The sequence below is a fragment of the Prionailurus viverrinus genome, chromosome B4 (assembly GCF_022837055.1).
Source record: "Prionailurus viverrinus isolate Anna chromosome B4, UM_Priviv_1.0, whole genome shotgun sequence".
NCBI classification, from domain to species: Eukaryota; Metazoa; Chordata; class Mammalia; order Carnivora; family Felidae; genus Prionailurus; species Prionailurus viverrinus.
This window is the reverse complement of record NC_062567.1, coordinates 71,326,863-71,354,415: the sequence shown is the minus strand read 5'-3', so window position 1 is coordinate 71,354,415 and position 27,553 is coordinate 71,326,863. Positions and strand designations below refer to the sequence as shown.

General features: G+C 45.7%; 1 protein-coding gene and 1 long non-coding RNA gene across 4 annotated transcripts in view; one reads left to right on the top strand and one right to left on the bottom strand.

The window, feature by feature from the left end:
• Positions 1-371: 371 nt before the first annotated feature.
• PCED1B (PC-esterase domain containing 1B) overlaps positions 372-27,553 on the bottom strand; it is a 138,324-nt gene continuing 111,142 nt past the window's right edge. The window contains exons 3-5 of one of the 3 annotated variants that reach the window (XM_047865465.1): positions 14,315-14,502; positions 9,479-9,633; positions 372-2,261 (exon numbers count right to left, since the gene is read on the bottom strand). In XM_047865465.1, coding sequence (XP_047721421.1) covers positions 915-2,213 — 1,299 coding nt within the window. In that variant the 5' untranslated portion in view covers positions 2,214-2,261; positions 9,479-9,633; positions 14,315-14,502 and the 3' untranslated portion in view covers positions 372-914. Of the gene's footprint in view, positions 2,262-9,478; positions 9,643-14,314; positions 14,503-27,553 lie in introns of those variants that run through there. The other 2 variants (XM_047865464.1, XM_047865466.1) reach the window with 2 other exon arrangements.
• LOC125169741 (uncharacterized) lies at positions 18,048-24,461 on the top strand. The gene is made up of 3 exons (XR_007153791.1): positions 18,048-18,757; positions 21,789-21,914; positions 24,300-24,461. It is a non-coding gene; the product is annotated as an uncharacterized LOC125169741 (long non-coding RNA).

Here is a 27,553-nt window from a genome sequence, read left to right as displayed (position 1 = left end):
AAGTTATACCATAAAGTAGGAAAGACTGGTGGATGAGGGCTCTTGCGTGACCTAGAACAAGTTACTCACCATGCTTAGCTGCAGTTACCTTGTTTGCATTAAATATTATATATTCAGTCTTCCCAGTTTTATTTTTTATTTAAAAAAAATTTTTTTTAACGTTTATTTATTTTTGAGACAGAGAGAGACAGAGCATGAACGGGGGAGGATCAGAGAGAGGGAGACAGAATCTGAAACAGGCTCCAGGCTCTGAGCTGTCAGCACAGAGCCCCACACAGGGCTCGAACTCATGGACTGCGAGATCATGATCTGAGCCGGTCGGCCGCTTAACCGACTGAGCCACCCAGGCGCCCCCAGTCTTCCCAGTTTTAAAATTCAATGAGTCTTTGAGAATCTCTAGAAAAGCCCACAAAAAATTAAAGTTCTTCTGCTTATTCGTAAGGAATCAGGTGTATTTTATGGAAAGCCTCAGAATGATTTTAGACAAATTCCACTTTGAATAGTTTGCCAAGTAGATGCCATAAACACTCAAGTCAACAGATACCGTCTTTGCTTTTTAAGCGAATTATTTAATGGAAAGGGGAGGCACCATTACATACAGACACACGCAAAATCTACAACTACTTTTGTGAAACTACTTCTTTATTTCAAGTTTAGGTTTACAAAAAGACAAAGAGGACAGGGAGTGGAGAGGCAGGAATAATGCTTGGTCACCGCCAGCGATTGGAGGAAAAGGCCACAGCCAACAAAAATGGTTGAAGGGCTCTTCTAGGCCATTATTAGCAACATCAATGACCAAAAAGAAGTCCAAGCAGGGACCAAAGGCTTCTGTTAACAAGGTCAGGCTGTTTCAGGAGAGTCAGATGATCTGCCCAGTCCATGTCCACCATGAGGAGTAAGGCCCCCAAGTCAGTTTATTGAGGCCTTGGCTGTGGGTGGGATGGGGCCTGTCTCTTGGAAGATCTGGGCCGCCGACCCCAGGGCACATAGGGGCCACGAGGTAGATGCCGGGGAAACCCCCTATGAACCACAGGGGCCCGCTGCAGGTAGGGTGTGGGGAAAGGGGGCCTGGGTGGCTGGGGATCATCTTCAAAGGAAAATCCTGTCTGGGTAGGTGAGGGGACATCTGAATGGAAATGGTTTGAGGAGAACTGATCTGACTGGAAAGGATGGTCTGAGGCGGAAAAGTGATCTCGGGGACCTAACAGGAATCTGGTCATCACAGGGTGAAAGGGAAACGGGCGAGGATGTGGGGGCAAGGGCAGGAGGGGAGGCGGGGGCGGGGGTAGATGGGGAAGTGGGAGCAGGGGGCGGTACCCGGCAGGAGGCATGGACGGTTGATCTGGGCTGGCCTGGGGCTGCCGCTCAACTCCCCGGCCGGGTCCGGTCCTCGCGGGGCCATCCCGGATCCAGGGGCCCACCGGGTACCGCCGGGGCAGATCCACGCCCCAGGCGTCGGCCACGTGGGCCAGCAGCAGCTGGGAGAGGTGGCGGTGCGCGAGCTCGTCCCAGTGCACTCCGTCCCGCTGCAGGTGGCGCCCCGCGTGGCGGAAGTGGAAGTGCAAGTCCAGCACATCGAAGCCGTGTTTCTTCGCTTCCACAGAGCTGTGGAAGTTGGCCGCGATGACTCTGTCTCTCAGGGAGGAATCCTCAGGCCGGTGCTCCGGCGGGAGGAAGCCCGCGGTGATCTTCTTGCCCACGGGCATGGCTGTGTTCCACACCAGGAGGCACGACTCGGGCAGAACCTGGCCCAGGCGCTCGAACAGGCTCTCCAGGTTCTCCAGGTAGCTCTTCCAGGAGTCCGGACCATACCTGGAGAGGTCCCAGAGGCAGGAGTTCATGATGATCACGTCCGGGGGGCCGTGCTGGCTGGACTGCAGCTCTTGCAGGATGGCCTCGAGGTAGCTGGAGTACACGCGCGTCAGGAAGTAGAAGCGCACCAGGTGGTGGTCGGAGCAGAACTGGCGGACCTCCCGGTACTGGGTGCCGTTGTGCATGGGGCCCCGCTGGCCTCCGTCCACCAGCTTGTCCCGTTCAAAGCTCTCCTCCCCCTTGGCCTTGAGCTGGGTGGGAGTGAGCAGGAGGTCCTTCTGCAGCAGGAGCACCAGGTCCTTGTACACGGCCCTTTGGACAGAGTCTCCCAGGATGACCACGAACTTGTTGTGGAGCAGCTGCTGCACGTCGGCGGCCAGCAGGTGGGCCGTGACGGCCATGGTGCGCTGCCTAGGTCTTTCCTCTCCACGCGGGAGGTCTTCAGGTTGCTAGGACAGAAGGAGAGAGTGGCTGGGAGGGACCCACCCTGGGCGGGCCCTCGTGTGGCAAGACTCAGGCAAGGGGATGGAGGGTTGGCCTGGGAAGTCCACTCCCCTCAGCCTGGCAGTGGGAAGAGAGCAAGAAGGGAGCCCGGAGCCATAAGCCCATCGGCCAGGCTTCACCTTAACCTGTGAGCCTCTGCAGCGGCTCTTGGAGGCCCAAGTTCCACCGGGCCAGAAGCGGCCAACCCCACGGGCCCTCGTCCCCTGGCTAGAAGTCAGACTGCCCCTGGGCAGGCAGCTCAGGTGTCTGAGGACTGAAGAGTGCTGAGGTCAACCCTGCAGCTGCTCAGTAATGAGCACAGTGAGCGAGCAACAGCACAGAGCCTGTGGTGATATGTTACATGCCCTGCCTCACTCCAACTATAGCATGTAGATAACACTGAAAGAAAATATGCAAAAGCGTAGTTCGTAATAGAAAAGGTCCGGCTATGGATGACTTGCCTTCTCCCCTTTTTTGTAAATAGACTTTATATAATTGTACCTTACTTTTAATAACTTAAAAAGAACTCACGGAAATGCCACAAACAACAGAAAAGTACAGGTGCCAGGTCAGAAAACATATGAAAACAGATTTCCTTAACAAGGAAGCTGCTGGATTTTTGTTCGTGTGTGTGTGTGGTTTTTTTGTTTTTGTTTTTGTTTTGCAAATAGGACTTGTGAAAAAGGCAGTAACATTGGAAGTAATGCACACGTTTCAGCTGTAATATTCTTTACTTTCCGTAGGAAGCAGATCAGAATACACCATCCCCAAAGATGCCATTTTGGTGTAAGGATTATTTTGAGCTGAAAGCAACTAAGAATCAACAGACATAGGAAGTGTTCTCAGAACTTCCCTTATTTGCTTAAAAGCAGTGTACAAATTTCCCTTTGGCGCAGGTGATCCTTCCCCCACCAGGGAGAGAAGAGTCAAGGAAGAAGACAGGGAGTTGTCGACACCAAGATGAGTTTGCATAAAGAGACTTTACTAAAATAGCCCTGATTTTCCATTAGTCCCCCTATATATTTCTGAGTTCTTCCCCACAATTCATCATCACATGAAGCCCAAGCCCCTTTGCCTTTGTTAAAATAATATGTAAGCCCCCGAATCTGCTTCTTTGAGTTTCATTTCTTTTTGGTGAACTCTTGCACACATAAATATTAACAAAAATGGTGTGCTTTTTCTCCTTTTAACCTGTCTCTGTTTAATTCACAGGGCCCCAGATACTGAACCTAAGAGGGTAGAAGAAAAGTTTTTCCTCCTCAGCACATTGAATAAAATGTTAAGAGTTGTGAAACTCATCTTCAAAACTTCAGTTTATGTTTATTTTTTTTTCAACGTTTATTTATTTTTGGGACAGAGAGAGACACAGCATGAACGGGGGAGGGGCAGAGAGAGAGGGAAACACAGAATCGGAAGCAGGCTCCAGGCTCCGAGCCATCAGCCCAGAGCCCGACGCGGGGCTCGAACCCGCGGACCGCGAGATCGTGACCTGAGCCGAAGTCGGACGCTTAACCGACTGAGCCACCCAGGCACCCCAGTTTACGTTTATTTTAAAGCTGCCATTTACAACCATGCCCATTAATGATTACAAGGGAGAAACACAGTCCAATATTACCAACAAATCTCAGATGGAGAGGAACATGGCATCCACTTCATACACTTACACAGAAGTCAATAAAATCCATTGTGGCTTGATATTTGTAGGCTTTTATGCATTAGGAAGCATTTTAATAGGTGGGGGTGGATGGCTATTATTAAATCACACATTCAGTTTCTAAAAGTCATACTATTTGTGGTTTTAAATGGGTAATGTACAAACATAAAAACATGAAAATGGGTAGAATATAAAAGAGTTGCCCTAAGAGAAGAGTTGAAAATATTGGCTTATTTGTCCCCAAAGAATCTTCATTTAAATGTTTTCGCTATCAGAAAAAAAAAGCTTAAAAATGAGATGTAGTTCATTGCGGTGCAACAAAATAAAACATAAAGCAAACCCCAAATCCCTTTGGGGCTCAGGGATGTCCCTTGGTTTGCAACCATTTATTCATCCAGCTCACATTTGTTAAGTACCTACTATGGGCTCCACATGGAGGGTAGAAAAATGAGTAAAACCTGGTCACGCCCTTCAGGAGCCCTTCAGAAATATTCACGGCTAAGTACAATACAAAGAGCGCTAAGTACCATTGAATGAACAGGTGCTGTGGACCTTCAGGGTCTCTGTGAACAAATAGTCCTCCTTTGCCCTAGACCCCAGTCTCCAAAGGGCAAAGTGAAGAGGGAAATCTCCTCCCAGGGCATCTCAGCTTCTCATGCTGCTCGGCTGTGTGCACCTTCCCTGGGCTGGCTCTCTGGTCCTATTGTGTGCCTAGTCCCGGCTGGCAGATCGGATAACCTGGTGCTGTCTCCAGGAGGGTATTTTGTTTACTGGATCTAATGCATTCCTCCTCTGAGTCTGAAGTGTGCTCTAGACTTGGGACTCACAGATGGGAATCCAATCTACTAGTTAAAAACCGTGGGAAAGAGGGGCACTGAAGTATACTGGTGAAGAGCACTTCTTTCGGAGCAACACTACTTGGGTTTGAATCTCAACTATTCTATTTGCCAGCTCTTTGTCCTTGGGCAATGACGTAGCCTTTCACTGCCTTAATGGTCCTCATCTGTGAAATGGGAATTTTAGCGCTCACTTCATAGACTTGTGAGGACTAAATGTAAAATGGTTAGAACAATGCCCGACAAGTAGCAAGCATGGATAAGAGTTCGTTGTTATTATTATTACTGAGCAAGTTTCAAAACACCAGGTTAATCATCTATGAAAAGGGTGGGGGGTGCTTACAGAACGTGTGCCGTTTGCCCAGCAGGGTTCTGTGAAGAGCAAATGATATGACCTAAGTGAAAGATTTTGAAGAAAAGCAAAAATCTGTGTTTGTTGAGTGGCTACTGGATGCCAGTAGCTTTACAAATGTAATCCCATTTATGAGATAATTTTTATTAGTTCCGTTTTACAGGGAAGGATATTCCTATGTGATCTGATGGAGCTAAAATTTAAAGCCATGAACGCCAAAGTCGGTCTCTGGTCTCTCGGTAGGAGACATCCTTTACAACAGAATGCCCTGCATCCTTTACAACAGAATGCCCTGCGGACTGGTGCGAATACAAGATCTTGGCCCATGTCCCGGAGATATTTGAAGACAGGAGAGAAGAGTGCCTTGGTAGGTCTTTATGCAAAGGCAGGCAACTATTGCCTCTGCGAGCCGGAGAAAGGTGGTTTATGCGTACTCGGGCTGGGGGGCTGTGAGTGAGAGTGTACATATTTCATCCCATCCCTTGATCTCAACCAAAAGACACGCAAAAATTTAAGTGACCTGGATTTCAGAACAACCAAAACAAAATTCTGCAGACTCCCAGGCCTCTCACAGTGTTTGAGGAATTCTGGCTGCCCTCTGTCCCCACCAGTGAACTTAACCCACCCAAATGCAGCTACAAGGGTTCAGCGTCAACACTGGGCAAAACGTCTCCCTGGGAATTTCTCATCGTCCTTCTGCAAATGGAGCCTGTGAGCAGATCAGACTGTGGAAACGAAGAGGGGAGAAAATGACTGGGAAAGAGCACTCCAGTCAGAAGCTAAACTGAAAGGAAATTCATGAAATTCTTGATAAAGAGCGCCACCCCTGTAACAGGAGTAGCAAATCAGACACCCTTCGGATTCTCGCCCTGGGAAAGAATCATTTAAACTAAGATACCAAGCATTAAAAAAAACCTAACAAAAACAAAAGTGACTTCTGGGGGGTGGAGGTAGTGAAGGAAGAAAACTTGAGAGTTAAATCTTCTCTGTTCTAAAAAAAAAAAAAAAAAAGGCTGGTACGTTCCAATTTCAAAGTGTTTATTTATAAAAAAAAAATGAAACAAAAAAGGGAGTTGAAAACAGATTTTGGGGCTTTTTAGCCTAGGCTAAAAATGTGCTTCAAATGTGCTCAACTCCCTTATTAGTTTTGGTAGCTGTTTTATAGATAGATTCATTCACTCATTCATTCATTCAGTAAAGGTCACTGAGAACCAGCTATTGTGCTAGATGGAAGGACTAGGTATAAAAAGGCGGTCTCTTCTCTCAAGAGGAGGGGAAAGGAAACGGACTCAGAAAGGCACGTATTGTAGAAGGTGCCAGTGGCTACAGTGGATATATGTAAACGAAGCGCCAAAGCCAGATGGAAGAGTCAGGAGGGGGAGAGGAGGTATTTGGGTGATCCTTGCAAGGTGTGATTCCAACGTCAAATTAAAACTTTTTTTTTTAAAGAGTTTGATGATGATTCCTCAAATCATAAGTTAGTGCCATGCTTTCTTTTTTTAAATTTTTTGAATATTTATTTATTTTTGAGACAGAGAGGGAGAGAGTGAGAGAGAGAATGAGCGGGGGAGGGACAGAGAGAGGGGACACTGAATCTGAAGCAGGCTCCAGGCTCCGAGCTGTCAGCACAGAGCCTGACGCGGGGCTCCAACTCATGAACCATGAGATCATGACCTGAGCCGAAGTCGGACGCTTAACTGACTGAGCCACCCAGGCGCCCCTAGTTCCATGCTTTCTATTTGGACGTTGACTAACACTCTTACAGAAATATGCATTAATAATGGCTACTACTACAATAAATTACTTTCAAGTATTTTGCTTAGATTTCTGTTTGGGGGTAATTAATTTTTTAATAACCTTCATAAGCACCAAGACTTATAAATCACTGACTATTGCTTGTATAACTATCACGAGCCAAACACATAACATTTGTTTTTCATTCATCAACGTGTTGTAGAACTTAGGTTAATTTCTTTTCTTATTGATCTTTAGTTACAGGAAGACAGACACAGATATAGGTCAGTTGCTCTAGAGACCCTGCAGAGAAGCCTTAAATCAGAGCTAAACACTAACAATTAGGATGTTGTTTTGATTAGTTATAGGAAGTACTTGCAACTAGTTAAAAAATTTCTTGCATAAGACTAACCATCTTAATGCAACATTATGTTGGGAATATAAATAGTTCATTTTTTTCTACCTGCATTTTTCGTAATCAAATCAATGTGTGGAACTTTCCAAGATCCCCTTACATCTATTTAAACGGAACAGATAGTACAAATAAGATTATTATTTTTCACGAATTTACCGCTGTGTCTTGGCATTTGCTGAATTTTCTAAGCGGGATTTAAACTTGTCAAAAATTAAATTGTGTGTCACAGTAAGTTTTCTAAGAAGAAAAACAAACAATTCAAACTTCTCTTTGGGAAAGCTTAATGAATGGCCTGAGGATTGCTGATTCTCAAGAGACTGCTCTTTTGATCTGGGGCAAGTCCGTTAACACACACTCTTTTCCATATAACACAAAAAAGGGGAAAATAATGCCGGCCTACTATGTTTAAAAGTGGTTCTGAGAGCAAATTTTATTTATTTATTTATTTATTTATTTATTTATTTATGAAGGAGAGAGAGAGAGCATGAGCAGGGGAGGAGCAGAGAGAGAGAGGGAGACACAGAATTCGAAGCAGGCTCCAGGCTCTAAACTGTCAGCACAGAGCCCGATGCGGGGCTCGAACCCACAAACCGTGAGATCATGACCTGAACTGAAGCCGACTGAGACACCCAGGTGCCCCTGAGAGCAAATTTTTAAAAAATACATAAAATAGTGTGAAATATTACGGTAAATAATTTACTATGGTAAAGAACGCAAATTCTTTGCAAATATCAGCCCCTAGAAAGTTGGGATTCTAATCCCCCACTCCAGGTAACTTCCCCTCTAAAATAGGCCTCAGCTCTGCAGCCCATTAATTAATTCAGTACAAATTGGAGATCACCTGTGTCTATCTGGGGGCTGTGACAGTTGTCATTCTGCAAAGTGACTCACATCCCCCAACTACTGTCAAGGTTCCTCTACCCCATCCCTATATGGCCCATATTTCTTACTTGGCTATTCAGGGAATGAATCCTTATGCACATCTAAAATCTCAAACACAAGTGACGGAAATGGAAAACTGAAACCTAGAATAGTGATCTTCAAAGTGGGCTCCACGTGGAGCGCTGAGTGGCTCAGTCGGTTAAGTGTCCGACTTCAGCTCAGGTCATGATCTTGGGGTCCGTGAGTTTGGGCCCCGCGTTGGGCTCTGTGCTGACAGCTTGGAGCCTGGAGGCTGATTCTGTGTCTCCCTCTCTCTTTGCCTCTCCCCCGCTCACACTCTGTCTCTCAAAAATAAATAAAGGTGAACGGTGAAAGGAAGGAAGGAAGAAGGAAGGCAGGCAACGAAGTGGGCTGCAGGTTTTCCTGGTGGAGGCAGGACTCACCGCGGACATAATCGAGGTGTATCAGCACCATCCCCCTGGGGCCACAATCTTAAATTTGGGATTCTTTTGCAATAAAGTATCCACAGAAGAATTTCACACACTTTTAGAGTGTAAAAATGGCCAAGTGTAAAAATCCGCCAGGCAGCGTATTTTCCCTGTGGGAACAGTCTAATATAAAATTTTCTTACGGATTTTAGAACGAAATGCAGGTAGCATCCTTTACAAATGAAGGGTGGCTTCATAATACCTGATATGCAGGTGACTTCTATAAAAACGAAACAAACTATGGAGCTTTTATTCAATAGCCCCATAAAAAAAAGAAAAGAGAAAGAAACAACTCCTGTTTTACGAAAGGATCTCCTAGGGTAAAACTATCAAAGCAATCCCTATAAACAAACATACTATTTCAATCATGTGCAGTCTATGACAAACTTCCACATTCCGGTCTCCAATCAGTATTTAAACTGTATTCGCTAACTTCCTACCTCTTATTACCCTGAGACCGAAAGATAACGGAAAGACAGGCAGCCGGCCTTCCCTTCCCTGGAGACACTCAAGTCAGGCGTGGACTCTGGCCCCAAGCAGCCGTGTGCGCTTGGGCCGACTGCCTACCGTTCTGAGCCACCGCCTCCTCTGGAGGTAAAGTGAGGTAGATCGCCTACCGATCACCGATCCGCCGTGAAGACGAAAAGAGATCACGTCACTGTTTGTCAAGGGCCTAGTACAGCGCCTGGCGCGCACAACAACCCCTCCCCGCTGGGACGGCAGAGAAAACCCGAGCCCGCAGACGGCACCTCGCTCCCGTTCCCCTGCACCAAGCCCTCCAGCCCACGGTGCCCCCTTCCTCCCGCAGAGGCACAGCTGTACCTGCTCAGGTGTAAAGGTAATTCCTCAGCTCTGGCGGCTCAGGAACTTTGCTCCACGCTGTCCCCTGGAGAGGGGGTCATTACGCATTCTACTTTTTCTTCCCTCTCCTGTGGCCGGTTCCTTCCCTTAAGCACTAAACGCATTCTGGTTTCTTGCTTTCAAAAAGAAAGGAAACTTCTTTGACTCCACCTCCAGGACAGTCCTATCTTTTGCTTCCCCTCCAAGGCCACTTTGGAAACGGGTTATTTGCACGGGCTGTGGCTGGGGCCTCACCTCCCACTCACTCCTGTTACTTTCATTTGGCTTCCAACTCCACCAAACCCAAGAAATGTTGGTCAGTAAATCACCAGTGATTTCCCGGCCGCTCCTGTTAAAGGCCACCTCGTGGGCCTTATCACCCAAAGCCTTCCCAGCTCCTGGAGTCTTGGGGGCGCCCCAGGTGACTCCCTGAGGAAAACTGCCCCAGGCTGACACTCCAGTATCCCGGCTCACCTCCCCCAGGATCCGGTGTGAGTTTCTCTTTCTCGGGCAACTCCTCTACTGTTGGTCTTTCTCAAGACCTACTAATGGGCTCCTTTCTTCTTTTCTTCAACACTCTTTCCCTGGGTAAATCCCTCCCCTCTCACATTTCTGTTTGCCCCAAACTGTTCAGGTTTGCCCCCTGTTTTTCCAGCGCAATTATTCACAGCACCCTTCCCCCCACCAGAAAAAGTCCCACTTCGGATGGAAACAAATTATCCAAGTCTCCTTATCAATCACCATTTGTATGCAGATGCCTCCTGAATTGCGGCAAAGCCCAGTGGCTCAGAGGGGGGCTCGGAATCAGCTCCCCGGGTTTATATCCGGTTCCACCGCTTACGAGCCTCTGAGACCCAGGGCCGTTTAAGTCATTTTTTTGCACTCCAGAACCCTCATCAGCAAAACGAGAATAATACCACGAATCTCTTTAGAAGCGAGGGTTAAATGAACGAAGTCACTAGCGTGAGGTCCACCGCGTTTTTAAGTGCTCAATAAATTAAGCCAGCCCAAACTTGTCTCCTGAGGTCCAGACGCATTCAGGTGAGTGGAATGAAGTTCCCAGGGGGTGGGGAAGGGGAGGGGGCAACGAGTAACCTTCTGTGTGGGCCTCTTATCACTTTCAAATTCTCTAGACGCCAATTTATCCTACCATCAAACCATGGCTGAATTCCTAAGATAATTCTCTTGTGACCTTTGGACAATCTTCCTAAAGGTAAATATCAGATCCTTTGTGGGAATGACGGCAGCATATTCTTGCTGTGCATTTTCAGAGAGCTGATGTATCATTGAGGCTTGCCACTTTGGTTGGGGATAACCAGGTGGAAATCACCTCTGCCTCTGAATATGGCTGTCTCCACTCTTCCTGAAACCTCAAAATCCTTGAATGAGAGCCTGGACGGAGAACCGTTCAACTATTTCCTGGCATTAAAAAATAAGATGGGATTCTTGAGGATATGCTTTAGGGAGAAGGGTGTTGCAATATATTTTGGGAAGCTGAGCACAGCGATCGAGTTCACCTCTGTTTTAGAGTTTATGATTACCTCTTGTACTTTCCGTAAATTATTCTTAATTCTTAAGAAAGTGTGTCTTTGGGGCGCCTGGGTGGCTCAGTCGGTTGAGCGTCCAACTTCAGCTCAGGCCATGATCTCCTGGTTCGTGAGTTCGAGCCCCACATCTGGCTCACTGCTGTCTGCCCTTCAGATCCTCTGTCCCCCCTCTCTCTCTGCCCCTCCCTCCCTCCCTCCCTCTCTCTCTCCTCAAAAATGAATAAACATAAGAAATAAAGAAAGTGTGTCTTTTTACTTTTGAAGACTTCTAAAATGGCATGGTTTTTAGTTTCCGTGTTCTCACATAAAATGTGATCATCTAGGCTTTTGAATTTTGTATCTTCACTTTCATTTGATATGCTAGCATAAGCCCAACATGTTGTATTTATAAACTTTGTTTTTTAACCCAAGATAGGATCCTTCCTTCTGTGCCGCTCCCCAATGCCTGTGGATGAATTTTAGAGCCTGTGTATACTCTGAGCTTTTTCTCACCTCTTCGTGTTTGCTCTGTGGCTCAGCATCAGTGCTCCCTAACCCCCTCCTCTATTGAAATTATTTTTTTTTAATTTTTTAATGTTTATTATTTATTTATTTTTTTTCCAACGTTTATTTTTGGGACAGAGAGACAGAGCATGAACGGGGGAGGGGCAGAGAGAGAGGGTGACACAGAATCGGAAACAGGCTCCAGGCTCCGAGCCATCAGCCTAGACCCTGACGCGGGGCTCGAACTCCCGGAACGCGAGATCGTGACCTGGCTGAAGTCGGACGCTCAACCGACTGCGCCACCCAGGCGCCCCTATTATTATTTATTTTTGAGCGAAAGAGAGACAGAGCACAAGAGGGGGAGGGGCAGAGAGAGAGAGTGAGGGAGACATAGGATACAAAGCAGGCTCCAGGCTCTGAGCTGTCAGCACAGAGCCCTATGTGGGGCTCGAACCCAGGAACCTTGAGGTCATGACCTGAGCTGAAGTCGGAATCTTAAACCACTGAGCCCCCCAGGCACCCCTTCTACTGAAATTCTGTTTCTGCCTTAAGATCCAGTTTCAAATGAAGTTCTGTCTGAAAGCCTCCCTTTTTTCCCCAGACAGGAAAGTCCCTCCTCCTTCTGATAGATGCCCTGACTTAGTCCTTGGTTCTATTTTGTACTATAATTAACTACCCCAGTATATCCTAGTCCTGGAGAGTGGGTCTCACCCCACCGTTCTACCCCTCTGCATAATGGTTAGCATTCATTGAGCAGTTACTGCCTGCCGGGCCCACTCATGAGGTAAGGACTATTATTATCTTCACTCTATGAATAAGGAAACTGAGGCTTGGAGAGGTTATGTAAATCACCCAAGATGGTGCAGCTAGGAAAAGGCATAACTAGTCTGTCATTGCCAATGAATCTTCTGATTGATTAGATAAGCCAAAGATATTGTTTTGTTTCTTTAAGAGGAATTATGGCTCCAAAACCTGAGCTTTTAACCCCAGCTATAAATATTTGTTGAAATTAAGAGGAAAAAATAGTCTTATCTAGAAAAATAATATTTGCATACCGTTTTCCTTTTTATTCCCTGTTGAAAAACAAATCAAAGCAATGTTTTGTACACAGCTTTAAATTTTTCCATGAGGAAACAGCAGGGATGAAGTTAACTCAGTTCAGCTTTCATTCACTGATAGTTAATTCCTCCTCCTAATGGGTCAGTGGAAAACTCAGTGCTGTGCTAAGCTCTGTTTGTACTTAGAAATTCTTTATACTTATGCTGACTACTCCAGATTCTAACCAGTATTTGAATAAAATTTTCCCATGGTTGGAAAGGAAGGGTGATGGGGAGCCAATAAAGACTAAGTTGCTTTCAACAGATGAACAGCTTGGATTCTGAAAGTTCTGTCTCCAGGAATGGCCACAAGAGCCATTTTAAGCAGTGATGTGAACGTTAGGCTGAGTCAGCAGGCTGGGGTTTCCCACCTCTGAGCTCACTTCATCTCCTGTGTTTTCAGCATTCAGATGGGAGAAGTGGCCTCCAGTGCTCCTCTAAGGAGATCACAGGAAAGAGCTTTTAATTTTTTTTTGTCCTTTGAGAGAGAGATAGAGACCAAGTGAAGAAGGGGCAGAGAGAGAGAGAGAGAGAGAGAGAGAGGGAGGGAGAGAATCCCAAGCAGGCTCCCAATGCAGCGTTTGATCTTACAAACCATGAGATCATGACCTGAGCTGAAAGCAAGAGTTAGATGGTTAACCGACTGAGCCACCCCAGGGCCCTATAAAAAGGTTGAATTAAATGGGATTCTAAGAGTCAGTCTCTCGTCCGCCTTGCTCCCTAGCTACACTATGCTATAGACGGATCTGGAAGACCTGCGTTCCCACCGCTCTGTGTGTTGGCAGCAGTGGGACCAAGGACTTTGCCAGTTTTAAGCTGCAGGGCTTGGAACCAGAAGAGAGACAAGGTCCAAGAGGAGAGAAGCTCGCCTGGAGAATGGAACGGGCAATCTCACTCTGACACTGGCTTTTTTCAAGTCCTGTTTTCCTCCCTTCAGCTCCGAGTTTGGACCCGTGAGCTTCCCTTCCTGCTGCCAGGTTCAGCCGGGCTTTCGGCGTCTCTGTCCCTCAGTGACAAAATCATGTCAACGGCTCTGCACTCACCAGGGTTAACTGTGGAAATCAGATGCAATGCTCTGTAAACTTTGCACATGTTCGTTGTTGTTATTCTCGAGCCATGTCTGCATGTTCAAGGGTTAGGATGTTGCTCGTTAAGAGAGCTTTCCAGTCAAGTGAAGGACTTAATTTATTACTGAGAAATGCTAACTTCACTTGTTATTCAGTAACATTTGGTGTCCACTCCACCAGTATACCAAGTGTTTTACCTGGTTATCTGTGACATTGGTATTTTATTTTTCTCCATTTTACACATTCAAAAATTAAGTTTGGAAGATGAAGTTGTCTGCCCAAGGTCGTCTATTTTATAAAAAGCAGAGCTGGGAGTCAAAACTGATGCCAAGCCTTTGTGGTCAACCACAACATACAAGATTGCACAGACAGCCGATGCTTCACATCCTTTCTCCTGTTCACAACTGGCTGTCTCTTTTTACTGTACGTTTTTAGAGATAGGGTAGAGTATTGTTCATAAATCTTTCTTATTACAAAATAACAGTTGTCTCTTCAGGGCTGTCCAGTTAAGTGGGGGTAGGGTGAAGGGGGTTAGGACGGTGATTCCTCTCTACAGTAAGTGCCCAAGAAATGAGGATCCTAATTAATACTTAAAATAAAATGGGAAAACTGGAAAGTACTTACTCATTACAGTAACTGGTGATTTGAAAATGTACCTCTCAGTTGATCCGAGATCTCTTCCCTAGACGGGCTCCTTTCTCGGCTGTAGATCAGAAGGCCAGGCCTGGGCTGGAAGGCAGATAAGTTCACCCCTGGGTGCTTCTATGCTTATGAGCCAGCGGCTGGGGAGAAGATGCCATTTCCGGTGGTATCTGAGGCCAATGACACGAGTCAGCATTTACTTTTTTGTATTAGGAACCGGAAGACTAATGACCAAAGCTTCAAGGCAACAAATGTGAAAACACGAAGTCAGTCCAACATCCAGCATCTTCCCGGAATTTGGCTCTGAGCTGGTTTTTATTTCACTTTTCTCAGTAATCTGGGTGTAGCTTGTATTTACTGACTCTTAAACTTTGTTTTGTTTTCACAACTCAGACCCTCGGTTCTTCCTGCCTTGTAGCTTGCGCCCCGCTGAAAAGGCAGAGTGGGGAAGGACCGAAAGAGGGGAGAGGAAGGGGAAGTGAGAAAAGAGAACAGGAGGGGATGATAAGAAGCAGACGGTTCCCTCTTCAAATGGATTTGTGATGCACATTCATGTGCTGCGTTAGTTGACACAACGCCTCCAAATCCTCTCCTTTCCCCTCCCGCCGCCCTGTGCGTGGAAGAGCCCATCCCAGAACTATGGAGAACTACAGGCCTCCAGTAAGCTCAGACAGTGGCCGACCCACGAGGACCTGCCGATTTCTCCTCTGCTGTTCCGCCGGGAAACCGGCAGGGACCTGGAGAGCGGTCTTTAGATTGGTTAGATACACGTAGTGCTTTGTTGTCTGTGATCTGAAGGCCGAGGAATATTCCCTTCCCTACAGGTACCAAGATGAAAGAGAAGGAGGAAACGAATCGGAAAAGAAGAAGAAGGACACGAAGCTCTAAAAAAGTTTTGCCCCAAACCGGGAGCCTTTTATCGGCGTATTAAGCACTTTAGGATAGAGCGTTTCTCCGTGGCATAAAATAACTAATGAACAAGAGTAATGGGCTCCAGAACAGTCCAGAAATATGTGCCCTGTGCACGTAGTTTGTGTTAGTTTTTTAAATACTATGCTAGTTAGAGGCGCCTAGGTGGCTCAGTCAGTTAGGCGTCCGACTCTGGATTTTGGCTCAGGTCATGCTCTCACGGTTCGTGAGTTCGAGTTCCATGTCTGCACGGTCAGTGCAGAGCCTGCTTGGGCTTCTCTCTCTCTCTCTGTCTCTCTCTCTCCCTCCCTTTCTTTCTGCCCCTCCCCTGCTCGCTCTCGTGTGCTCTCTTTCTCAAATAAGTAAACTTAAAACAATTAAAAATCAATACCGTGCTATTTAGGTAAATTGGCCTATAAAACAACCTAGCAGCCTTTTCTTGAGAAATGCCATTTTCCTTCACTTCATTGACGACCCAAAGCGTGGCTCAAAAACTGCATCCATTACGCATTGTTTTTATTCTATCAGTAGCCATAAAGCAAGTTATCTTGCATTTTTTCCATGACTTTTACTACAACCGTTATTGTGTCTCAAGGCAAGGCTGCATCTAGATATTTACAATTCAGGCTAGTATGTCCTATAACTGAAAGTTTGCCGTTGTTTATTTCCATAAATGAGTTTTCAACCGCTCCGGTTCTCTGAAGTCCGGCTAGTCTGTGCACCGTGAGGGTGAAGAGCCCTTGTGAGGTCTCGAGGGAGGATGACCCAAACTGGCCTAATTCCAAGCCTAGAGCCGGCACCGTGCAAATGATAATCTTGTTTTACTCTTTGAATTTAACAGAACACTGCTTGAGACCACACAACAGCTTTTCTACAGATTTTCCCACTTCCAAGAACTTATCTATGGAGACAGTTACTGTTGCTATTCTGGCCCCATTCCGTGTTCCGTAGCTCAGTGAGCTGGCTTGCGTTCTTCACCACACTTTTCCTAAACAGCCGTGATCACTTACACGTGTATAAGGTTTTACACTTGGAATCTCACAACAGACCCCGCTAGTAAAGCAAGGCAAACTTTACTTATCATGGTCACCTTGCAGATGGTGAAGCCGAGACCATCGGAGAGAGCTTGAATGACTGTCACCTTGACGGGGTGCTCAGAGCCCGGGGGCACAATGATGACAGTGTGTCCTCTTCGCTGCCCTCTCAGCGGGAGGCCAGAAAGGGCGCCCTGCTGTTATTATTCGGCCTATTTTGGGACGGTATTTAATGGCACAGAACTTGAAAAGGTACAAGTGGTATGAGCAAGAAGTCCCTCCCCCTTTCTGGTTTCCTAATCCCTCATTCTTCCTTCCAGAAGCAATATGGTCACTGGCTTATCTATTCTACCAGAAATATTCTATACAGATAACCTATATCTCTCGGAAGTATTTTATTCTCTCTTCCTTCCTTCTTTCTTGAAGAGTCAACTTCCCTTTTTACTTAAGGCAGACGTCTGGAACGAATACGAAACCCACTCGGAGCAGATGCTAAACTGCAGAAAGGCTTTGGTAAACCGATCACCCAGATTGTTCCCAATATCCAGATGTTTGAAATGGTACGGAAAACTTGTGACTCACAACAGCTTCTAAAGGAGTTAGGCGAAGCCCTCCCTGTGGTGTCGCACTATAGTTGACTTGGGCCCTCGTGCCCTGCCTGGGGACCACTTAAACCTTGATACGGATTTGGAATACGGCAACTGCATGTGTATTGACAGTGTGAATTGAAACCAGAGCTACGATACTGTGAATGAAGTGACTCTGAGGCCCACACGGACTTGAGTTGGAAAACTAATTCTGTCATTTATGGCTGCATGACATCGGTAGTCACTGAAGTGACTTGTGGCTTGATCTTCTCATCTACCAAATAGTGACAATAATAACTGCTACATAGGGGCACCAGCGTGGCTCAGTCGGTTGAGGGCCGACTTCGGCACAGGTCATGATCTCGCGGTTTGTGAGTTCAAGCCCCGAGTCAGGCTCTGTGCTGACAGCTCAGAGCTCAGAGCCCGGAGCCCGCTTCGGATTCTGTGCCTGCCTCTCTCTTTCTGCCCCTCCCCCACTCATGCTGTTTCTCTCTCTCTCTCTCCCCAAAATAAAACATTAAAAAAAACATCAACACATGAAATGTCTTTCTCTCTCTCCCCAAAATAAAACATTAAAAAAAATTAACACACTAAAAAAATGTTAATAACCACTATATAGATGTGATGGTTAAATGAGAAAATACACCCAGAGCACCAAGGATATAGTAGTGTATAATAAAATATGTCCACATCATTAACCGTGGCCCATGGTTAATTTTGTAGACTTTGTAAATTTTGTAAATTTTTCTTCCCCAGCAAGGGGGAAAGTTGGTTAAGAGATTTTTAATTTTCTTTTAAGATGGGAACAGTGATAGTACGTTTGTATGCTTATAGAAATAAGTCAGTAAATGGGGAAAACTAGATGATGCAGGAGGAATACCGTGGTAGACTCCGTTCTCGGTGCTAGAGATACAGCTGTGAATAATGCATCAAAAAAAATAATAAAAGGGGCGCCTGGGTGGCGCAGTCGGTTAAGCGTCCGACTTCAGCCAGGTCACGATCTCGCGGTCCGTGAGTTCGAGCCCCGCGTCGGGCTCTGGGCTGATGGCTCAGAGCCTGGAGCCTGTTTCCGATTCTGTGTCTCCCTCTCGCTCTGCCCCTCCCCTGTTCATGCTCTGTCTCTCTCTGTCCCAAAAATAAAAATAAACGTTGGAAAAAAAAATTAAAAAAAAAATAATAAAAGCCTTGCCCCTATAGAGTTGACATTTGGGATGGGGGGAGGCAGACAACTAAAAAACATAAGTAAAATAATATGTTAGCTAGAATAGGAACATGATTGTTGGATGGGGAAGATTCAGGGGCTGTGGGTTGGAATTTTAAACAGGGTAGTGACAGGGTTCCAGATACATCACCTCAGAATGGCACTCCCTCATACGGAATAGTGTAAGCTGAAGGAATTTGTGAAATGGCAGGTGCTGGAAGGACTCTATGACCCCCCCGGCCCCCCGCCCCCAAAGCAGGTCGTAAAGCCCGCTTGGGAGAGGTGCCCTCCCCTTACCTGGAAGAAAGTAACATCCTTCTCTCTGAAGACACCAGGACTCAGCAAGGAATCCAAACAAACAGCTGTGGGTAAGTTCCCCCAGTTCACCACCCTTAGCTGGTACCCTTTGTCCTACCGGTCTTCATCGAACCCAGAGTAAGAAAACACTCCGGCTTAACCTTGTTTGGGGGCGTCATTTGTTTCTGAAGGCTAATTTGCGTGCTCTTCTCTTGTCAATCTGCCTTTTGTTACGGAGACCCAGCTGAGCACCTGGAAAGGGCAGAAGGGACCAGCAGTGGTCTGGAGAAGGCCTCCCAGAGAAGATGAGATTTGAGCAAAGTCTGAAGGGAGGTGATGGAAACGCCATGTAGAAATCTGGGGGAAGGCAGCTCCAAGCAGAGAGAACAATAAAGAGGTGAGTGTGACTAGCTTAGAGTGAACAAGTGAGTCGGACACAAGAGATCGAGTCAGAGAAGAAAGGGAGGTAGATGGCGGGCCATGGAAAGGACTTGGGTGTTTACTCTGGGAGCCGTCACGAAGGGTTTGAGCAGAAAACGTCCACCACCTTATTATGGACTGTGTGGAGCAGGAGTGGAAGCAGAGAGACCAATTCAGAGGTCATCAAATAATCCAGGAGGTGAGGCTTGAACCAGAGTGACATCAGCTGAGCCGTGAGACGTGGTCAGACTCCAGATCTATTTCGAAGGTGGAGATGCTAGGATTTGCTGTGGAGAGAAGATGGGGTGTGAGAAAAAAAGGACAGAAGGCAGGTCTAGCCCTGTGGTTTTTGGCCTGAGCAACAGGAAAGATGAGTTGCTGTTTACTGAGACGGAGACAATTTAGGAGAAACAGGTTTGGGGGTGGAGGTCCAGTGTTCGATTTGGGGCTTGTTCGGCATTCCTTATACACATCTAAACTGAGATGTTGAATGGGGATGTGAATATACTAGTCTGGAGTTGAGGGGAGAGGGCCAGGCCGGAGATCTATCAGTTTGGCCTGGATGCTGTCACCAGTGTCGAAGGTGAAGATAGAGAAGAAAAGAGGTCTGAGAATTGAACCCTGGGGCACTTTAGGTGTAGACGGTCAGGAAGCTGAGGAGGAACTCACACAGGACACAGAGAAGGAAGAGTCAGTGAAACGGGAAGAAAACTAGGAGAGTATGAGGTTCTGGAAGCCAAGGGGAAAACGTGTTTCAAGGGAGGACTCAAGAGAGAGTGTCTGTGTCAGAGACAGCCAGTAAGTCAAGCGGGACAGTTGACAGTTGGCTATAGCGTATGGACAGTGTAGGACATTGGTGACTTGACTGAGTAGTACGGACAAAGGTTGATTGGAGTGGGTAAGAAAGAATAAGAGAAGAATCGGAGACAGTACCACCCTGGAGGAGTTTTACTGTAAATAAAGGGAAGCAAAGAATGAGAAGTCAGCGGGAGAGTGTGGGAGCCCAGGGCAGGTTGCCCCCAAATATGCCACAATGGCATGATGCTTTTTTAAATTAAGATTATTTAAGACACAGCCAGTGTAACAAAAACAGTCTGACCCTCCTCCGTCTCTGCAAAGCAGGTCGTAAATCTCCCATGTGAAAGGTACGCTCCCTACACCAGGAGGAAGAGAGACATCCTTATCATGAGAGACAGGGAACTCAAGGTTGAAGAAGCCTACACAAACAAACCTTGTTACTTTTGCTAATTTACTACCTCGGCCCAATACTGTTTAGATTCCTTACTAACTGACAATTCCCAAACAGAAGTTTTCTTTGTCCTGTCCATCCTTTTCAACGTTTTTTTATTTATTTTTTTTTTATTTTTGGGACAGAGACAGAGCATGAACGGGGGAGGGGCAGAGAGAGAGGGAGACACAGAATCAGAAACAGGCTCCAGGCTCCGAGCCATCAGCCCAGAGCCTGATGCGGGGCTCGAACTCACGGACCGCGAGATCGTGACCTGGCTGAAGTCGGACGCTTAACCGACTGCGCCACCCAGGCGCCCCTGTCCTGTCCATTCTTCGTAAATTTATGTTTCTTTGTCTAGGAAGTATAAAGCTGCCTGTCTCGGTCACTTCTTAGGTCCCGTATCTATGACACCTCTGTACGTAGGAACTAATTCCCCCAGACCCCGTTAATCTGTCTCATGTTCATTTAACATTCTTATACCACCCAGGAGAATCTTAACGGGTAGAGTAAAATTTTTCTTCCCCAAGAAGGGGGAAGGATGGTTAAGAGATTTTTAACTTTCTTTTTGAGATGTGAACAGTAATAGTATGTGTATATCCTTATAGAAATGAGTCAGTAAATGGGGAAAACTAGGTGATGCAGGAGGAATACTGGAGCAATGTTGGTGAAAGGGTTGGGATCTAGTGCCTAAGTGGATGGGTTGGCCTTGGATAGGAGCACACATTAGATATCAGGCTGAGTACAGAAGCACGATGCCGGAGTACGGGTAGGTGTGGGGGCGCAAGCTTGGGAAGTTTTCCTGACTGCTATTTTCTCAGTGAAATAGGCAGCAAAGTCTAGGTCACCAGCTGAGCGTGAACCCGAGGCAGGTGCTATGAGAGGAGAAGATACGAAATCATCATCTGGGAGATGACGGAGGCTGTAATTACCGCACAGAATGGAGGCTCACTTGGGGCTGCGAGCCTCTATTTGAACCGAGAGTGCTCAGCATGGATGCTTGGTTTTCTCTAGTCTGTTTTGGCCCCGTGGGCTGCAGGTAGCAGAGTAGACAAAAATTGTATTTAGTCGGGAATGAGGTTTTGCCTTTTGGTTTCTATTAATGTATGTTAATAGGCCATTACAGGTTTATAATGTATTTTAAACTGTGATTTATTTAGAAGCAAACCCATGAAAGCCAAGTATTTTAGACAGTGAAAAATACTATGAATATCAGGACAGAAATAATGTTCTTTTAATATTAACAGCTCTTTCACAGTTCCGGCCATAGATTAATTTAAACTGATCTTTTGGGGCGCCTGGGTCACTCAGTGGGTTAAGGGACTGACTCTTGATTTCAGCTCAGGTCATGATCTCGTGGTTTGTGAGTTCAAGCCCGCATTGCGCTCTGTGCTGATGGTGTGGAGCCTGCTTGGGATTCCCTCTCTACCCCTCCCCCACTCGTGCTGTCTCTCTCTCAAAAAATATATAAACATTAAAAACAATTTTTAAAAGTAAACTAATCTTGGGGCGCCTGGGTGGCTCAGTTGGTTATGCGTCCGACTTCAGCTCAGGTCACGATCTCGCGGTCCGTGAGTTCGAGCCCTGCGTCAGGCTCTGGGCTGATGGCTCAGAGCCTGGAGCCTGTTTCCGATTCTGTGTCTCCCTCTCTCTCTGCCCCTCCCCCGTTCATGCTCCGTCTCTCTCTGTCTCAAAAATATATAAACATTAAAAAAAATTTTTAAAGTAAACTAATCTTTCTATGAGCTGATATCATTTTATTCACATTTTCTATTTCCAGGAACACTGTGGTTTTTCTTATCTTCTTGGAATGGAGTGCTTCAAGCAGGCCCGAAATCAACCCACTGAATATGTACTTATAAATACACGTATTTCAACAAACTGCTGTGTGTTTATGCTCAAATCTGTGAGTGGCTACCTTAAAAAAGGATCACATTTGGCAAACCACAAAACAGTATGCGTTTTCTTTGTATGACTTGCAACAGTCTGCATATTCTCGATAATTTCTCTTCAAGGCACTTGCATTTAGCACTTTCAGGCACATACGAATAATTTGTTTCTATTGAGGCGCAAAGTTTTCTCTGATCGTGTACTAAGAATTCTGAGACTGGATTAAAACTTGTAACAAATTCACTTTAGTAACCGAATTCAGTTCTGCACTAAGTCAGTACCTGCAAATCTCTGTGTTGTTGAGGAGTGAGGCTAGAATTGGAGTTTGGGAGGTTATAGGTCGAGAAGAGCCACCTTGGTGGTTTCAGCAGGACGGATGGAATGAGAGGCGAATTTATAAAAGACCTCTTTCTGTGAGGACTTCTTAAAATTGTCTGCAAATTTTCTGGGAATTCTTATGTTTTGTGCAAGTTTTTTACTCTGCTCCAGTGTGTAGCTTAGTGGTTTCAGAGCAGGGCCTTTGTAGGCAGAAAGGTTGAGTTCAAGTCTGAAACCTGGGAGCTGTGTGATTTGGGGTAAGTTACTTAGCCTCTCTGGCCCAAATCCAGCAGAGGAGATTGAATAAGCAAAGTGCTAAGTAAATGCTCAGTTTACTCTAGAAATTAGTATACATGTATCCATGCTTTAGTAATATAAAATAATTAGTAAATTATGTTAGTAATTTAGTTATAAAAAATAGGCTTTAAATGACATTGAATAAAATGTAAATACTGACAAGTACCCCATTTGATGGCACAGCTCTGTGAACCGGTGTGCCCCTATCCCTGCAGGAACAGACCTGAGAAGTGGGGAAGATGGCAGGGGCTTAGGCCAAGTTGAGGCTCCGGGAGGTCAAACAACTGCCTGAATCACAGCCAGGCTAACCACTGAGCTTGGACTAAGGATCAGGCCTCCTGAGTCTCGGTCTCTTAGTCCCAGAGTCACAGTTCATGAATTTCAGGGGGGCAAAAAAAAAAAAAAGGTTGTAAACCTTTTTCACAAAGAATAATGTAATATCCTAGGAGAATGGGGCTTTGAATTCATGTAACAATGTCCCTTACCTCTAAATAATAATCAAATTTAATTAGAAGACTCCAAACCACTGGCTTAGTTTTCTGATTCCAGTTTTCTCTGTCTTTTTTATTACCATCTTAACCACTTGTAAGTGTGCAGTTCGGTAGTGTTCAGTATATTCACAACACTGTTGTGCAACGGATCGCACGAGCATTTTCATGTTGCACATCTGAAACTCTATATCCATTAAAGCAGGACTCTGCTGATCCCCACAGTCCCTGGCAACCAACCACCTTTGGATTTTCTCTTTCTATGAATGTGACTGCTTTGGATACCCCACCCAAGTGGAATCACACAGTATTTGTCTATCGTGACTGCCTCATTTCACTTAACGTGATGTCCTCAAGGTTCATCCATGTTGTTGTAGGTGACAAGATTTCCTTCTTTCTAAAGGCTGAATAATGTCCCATTGCCAAGTTCACCACAGTTCACCCAGTTACGATGTGTAAGAACATAGCTATGTCAAATCCCAGGCGAGAAGCTCTCAAAAACTCTATTTGAGATGTTTCATGTTCCGGGTTAGTTGTCTTAGTTATTTAGGAGGGACAACACTTCTTTTCCTTGATCTGTGTTGGCATAAACTGTGCAAATAAAGAAGCTCCATCCTAGACTCCAAAAATGCTGGGAGCATCATCTCTTTCCCACCCAGAAGGATCTGAGTGGATCTTCCTTTCACATTCATGATTTGCATTTTATTTTTTAATTAATTAATTTTTCAAAATTCTTTAAAATTTTATTTTGAGAGAGAATGTGCATGCACGAGTTGGGGAGGGACAGGGACAGAGGGAGAGAGAGAATCCCAAGCAGGGCTCCACACTCAGCACGGAGCCCAATGCAGGGCTCGATCTCAAGACCATGAGATCATGACCATGAGATCATAACCTGGGCCAATATCAAGAGTCGGACGCTTAACCAACTAAGCCACCCAGGCGCACCATCATATGGGGCTATCCACAACAGAGTCAATTAAAGAAAACACCTGGATATTTCAAAAAAATGCATGCTTTTAAGTGCATTATAGATTAATTCTAACTGCTAGTTTTATTTTCTTTCTAAATCAAAATGCTAACCCTTCCTATATTTGCATGGTGGGATTGTGGATGCAATAATTTGCTTTATTTTCAAGGCTGTCTGAAACCTGGTCATACTTTATTTATAAAGAAAAAGTTCCAGTATTTTAAGAGATATTAACTGCTAAATTGCTAAACATGAAGTTTCTTTGCCCAGGAAGGCAGACGTTGCTTAATATTTTTGATGCATGCTAATTTCCCTTTCTTCCTTCGCTTAGATACACCCAGGCACAGTGCTTGGCATCCAGGTACAAGGTCGACTGAGGCATGTTCTCTGTGCTCAGAAGCTCGCAGTCAGTGAGGGAAAAACAGAAGCTGATGACTACAATTCATTGTTGGAAATGCAATTATGGCCTTATGTTGGGATATTACTTATATTACTGAAAAGGGATTCTAAAAATTTTACTAAAAATAAAATAATTGAAAATAGCTCTGGAAAAAGTGGCCTCTGGTCAGATTCTTTTCAAATGAATATTTACTTTATAATTATAATGATTGACCTGACTTGTATTGTTTTTATTTTTTATTTTATTTTATTTTATTTTATTTTATTTTTTTAAAAAAATTTTTAATGTTTATTTGGTTTTGAGAGAGACAGAGACAGGGGCGCCTGGGTGGCTCAGTTGGTTAAGCATCCGACTTCGGCTCAGGTCATGATCTCACAGTCTGTGGGTTCAAGCCCCGCATCGGGCTCTGTGCTGACAGCTCAGAGCCTGGAGCCTGCTTCGGATTCTGTGTCTCCCTCTCTTTCTGTCCCTCCCCTGCTCATGCTCTGTCTCTCTCTGTCGCAAAAATAAAATAAAAACATTAAAAAAAAAAAAAGAAGAGAGAGACAGAGACAGAGCGTGAGTGGGGGAAGGGCAGAGAGAGAGGGAGACACAGAAGCTGAAGCAAGCTCCAGGCTCTGAGCTGTCAGCACAGAGCCTGATGCGGGACTGGAATTTACAGACTGCGACATCAGGTCTTACGGACTGCGACATCATGACCTGAGCCGAAGTGGGTCACTCAACCCACTGAGTCACCAAGGCACCCTGCATTGTTTGTTTTATAAATCAGTTGTTGATCACTAGTCCATTCTACCAGTGAAATAGTAGACTTTTTGACATTTTTCCAAATTATTATTTACAAAACTAGTGTTACTGCTTTCTTCTTGTTACCTTCCTCTTTCTCCTTTAGGACATTCTTTTGCTTAACAGTTGGTTGTGGAATCTCTGAAATATATTCAAACAAATGAAAAGGGAGAACTCTAAATGACTTTCACTTCTCTGAATCTGATGATTACCAGTTTTACTGACCCCTGATCATAAATCTTTGAATTCTATGTCAATGTTCTAGCTTCTTAGTCATGATTTCTAGGTGTTGCATAACTGTGGACTCAGTCACCCTATATATTTGTATTAGAACAAAAGACCGTGTTTATTTTCTATATACGCGTTTATTCTTGGAGATGCATGCTAGTTAAATCATGGGGCAGTCTTAAAACACATGACAAAAATAGCTAAGAAAGAAACGGCTCTTTGTTCCTGGTTGAATAAACTCCGCGATGACGTAAGTATCCAATTTAAAGTAAATTCTAAACTAATTACATTAGTCCCCAAGCTTGTTCCTCCTCTCAGTAAGTGAAGTCAATATTTACTTAATCGCTCCATGACAGAAATTGCAAGATCGTCTGTGATTCCCTCCACTCCAGGCGTGGAGTCCATTCTCCTTTCTGGACCACTCTGTGATCTGTCCTCTTCTCTCCCTATGCCGCTACCTGGGTTCGAATGTGAAACCCGGGCGTGCCTTCCTGATTTATCTTCCCACAGGTGTTCCTTTCTTCCTCCATCCCCTTCTCTGTCTGCAGTCTATGCTCTTTTTAAGATGTGCATCTGGGGGCGCCTGGGTGGCTCAGTCGGTTGGGCGTCCGACTTCGGCTCGGGTCATGATCTCGCCGTCCATGGGTTCGAGCCCCACATCGGGCTCTGTGCTGACACCTCAGAGCCTGGAGCCTGTTTCAGATTCTGTGTCTCCCTCTCTCTCTGCCCCTCCCCTGCTCGCGCTCTGTCTCCCTCTGTCTCAAAAATAAACATAAAAAAAAAAGATGTGTAGCTTACAATTTCATTTCCCTTTCAGAGGCTGCGTTTAACCGGCTACATCCTGTCAGAATTTTTCTGAAAATACTCAACATTTTGCCTTTTCTTCATCAGGCATGTTAGGCAAATACCTACGCAGCAGTGCCTCGGTGAGGTCTGAGGCTCCCCAATTGACAAGGCATCTGGGTTCCCGTAGATCACAATAATACATCACAAGCGCATACCGAGTAGATCCTTCTGAACGCACACTGAGAGCATCATCAACCGCTCAGAATGTTAACAATTTATACTAACCCTTTTTACAAAATCAGCAACAATGATTACTGGCGCCATGGACTGGGCGGCTCCTTTACATTCCAGACATATGTGTCCATTAGCTGTTACTTTTTAAACCACCCTGCAGGGCGTCAGGCCACGCTAGTCAGCTAGGAAGTAGCAATTTGCAGACCCAGCCTGCCTCAGCCTACCCCCAGTCTGTCCTCCCCCAAACTGGGTCCTTCACACCTCCCGATCCTTGCGGCTTCCACGCCTATGGGGTGCCACACAGGGAATGGCGACATACAGGGCAATTCAAACTTTGTGGTGAAGTAAAGCAGGGTGTTTTATTATCAGGGGAAGAGAGAGGCTGGAGCTGAGGACGCAGCACCCAGTTCACCACCGAACATGTCACTGCTTTGGTTTCAGGCATATGTTTGGGGACAGCAGGCTCAGAAGTCCTTGACGTTGGGTGGAACTGCAGATGTGAGGTCCTGGGGGAAATTCCTTATACCTTATTTATTAACAATCTTATTCGGATTGTTGGCACTCCTCAGGAAAACAGCAACAACAAAACGTGGGGTATGCTTCACAGAGCTGTGTTAGCCCGCACTCTCTTGCAGTTTAGTGTGGCTAACTGCGGGCTTAAATTTTAGGAGGAAATAGGCGAAGAAAAAAAATCGGAGACCTCGCCTGTCACGTGCTTGGTCTGTTGAAGAAAACTAGAGAGGGAGTTTATTAGTTCTTCAAATGGGAAAGCCCCCAAGCGTGGGGGGAGGGGAACGCAAAAGCCTCTGGTCTAAGTGAGCGCTCAGCGGATGTTTCAAGAGTGCGTGGGTATGTCGTTGACTGCCAGGGCCAGGACCCAGCCCACAAGGCTGATGCGGTTTCTTTACCTTGTGGTTGTGTCTGATGAGGAATGCATACTTCCGTGTTCGCACAAGGAAGATTTTCTGATTGTCCTGTCCCTTCATCATTTGGTACAGAGGAGGAAGAGAGAGAGGTCAGGAAGCACGCCACATTGTCACCCCTGCAGAAAAAGGCAGCCGGGAGCTCCTGTTGGCCACTTGCTGATGTGCTGGGCCGTCACTTCTGCCTGCAGGCTTGGACGGAAGCAGCAGCCTCAGCCAGCCAGAGGGCAT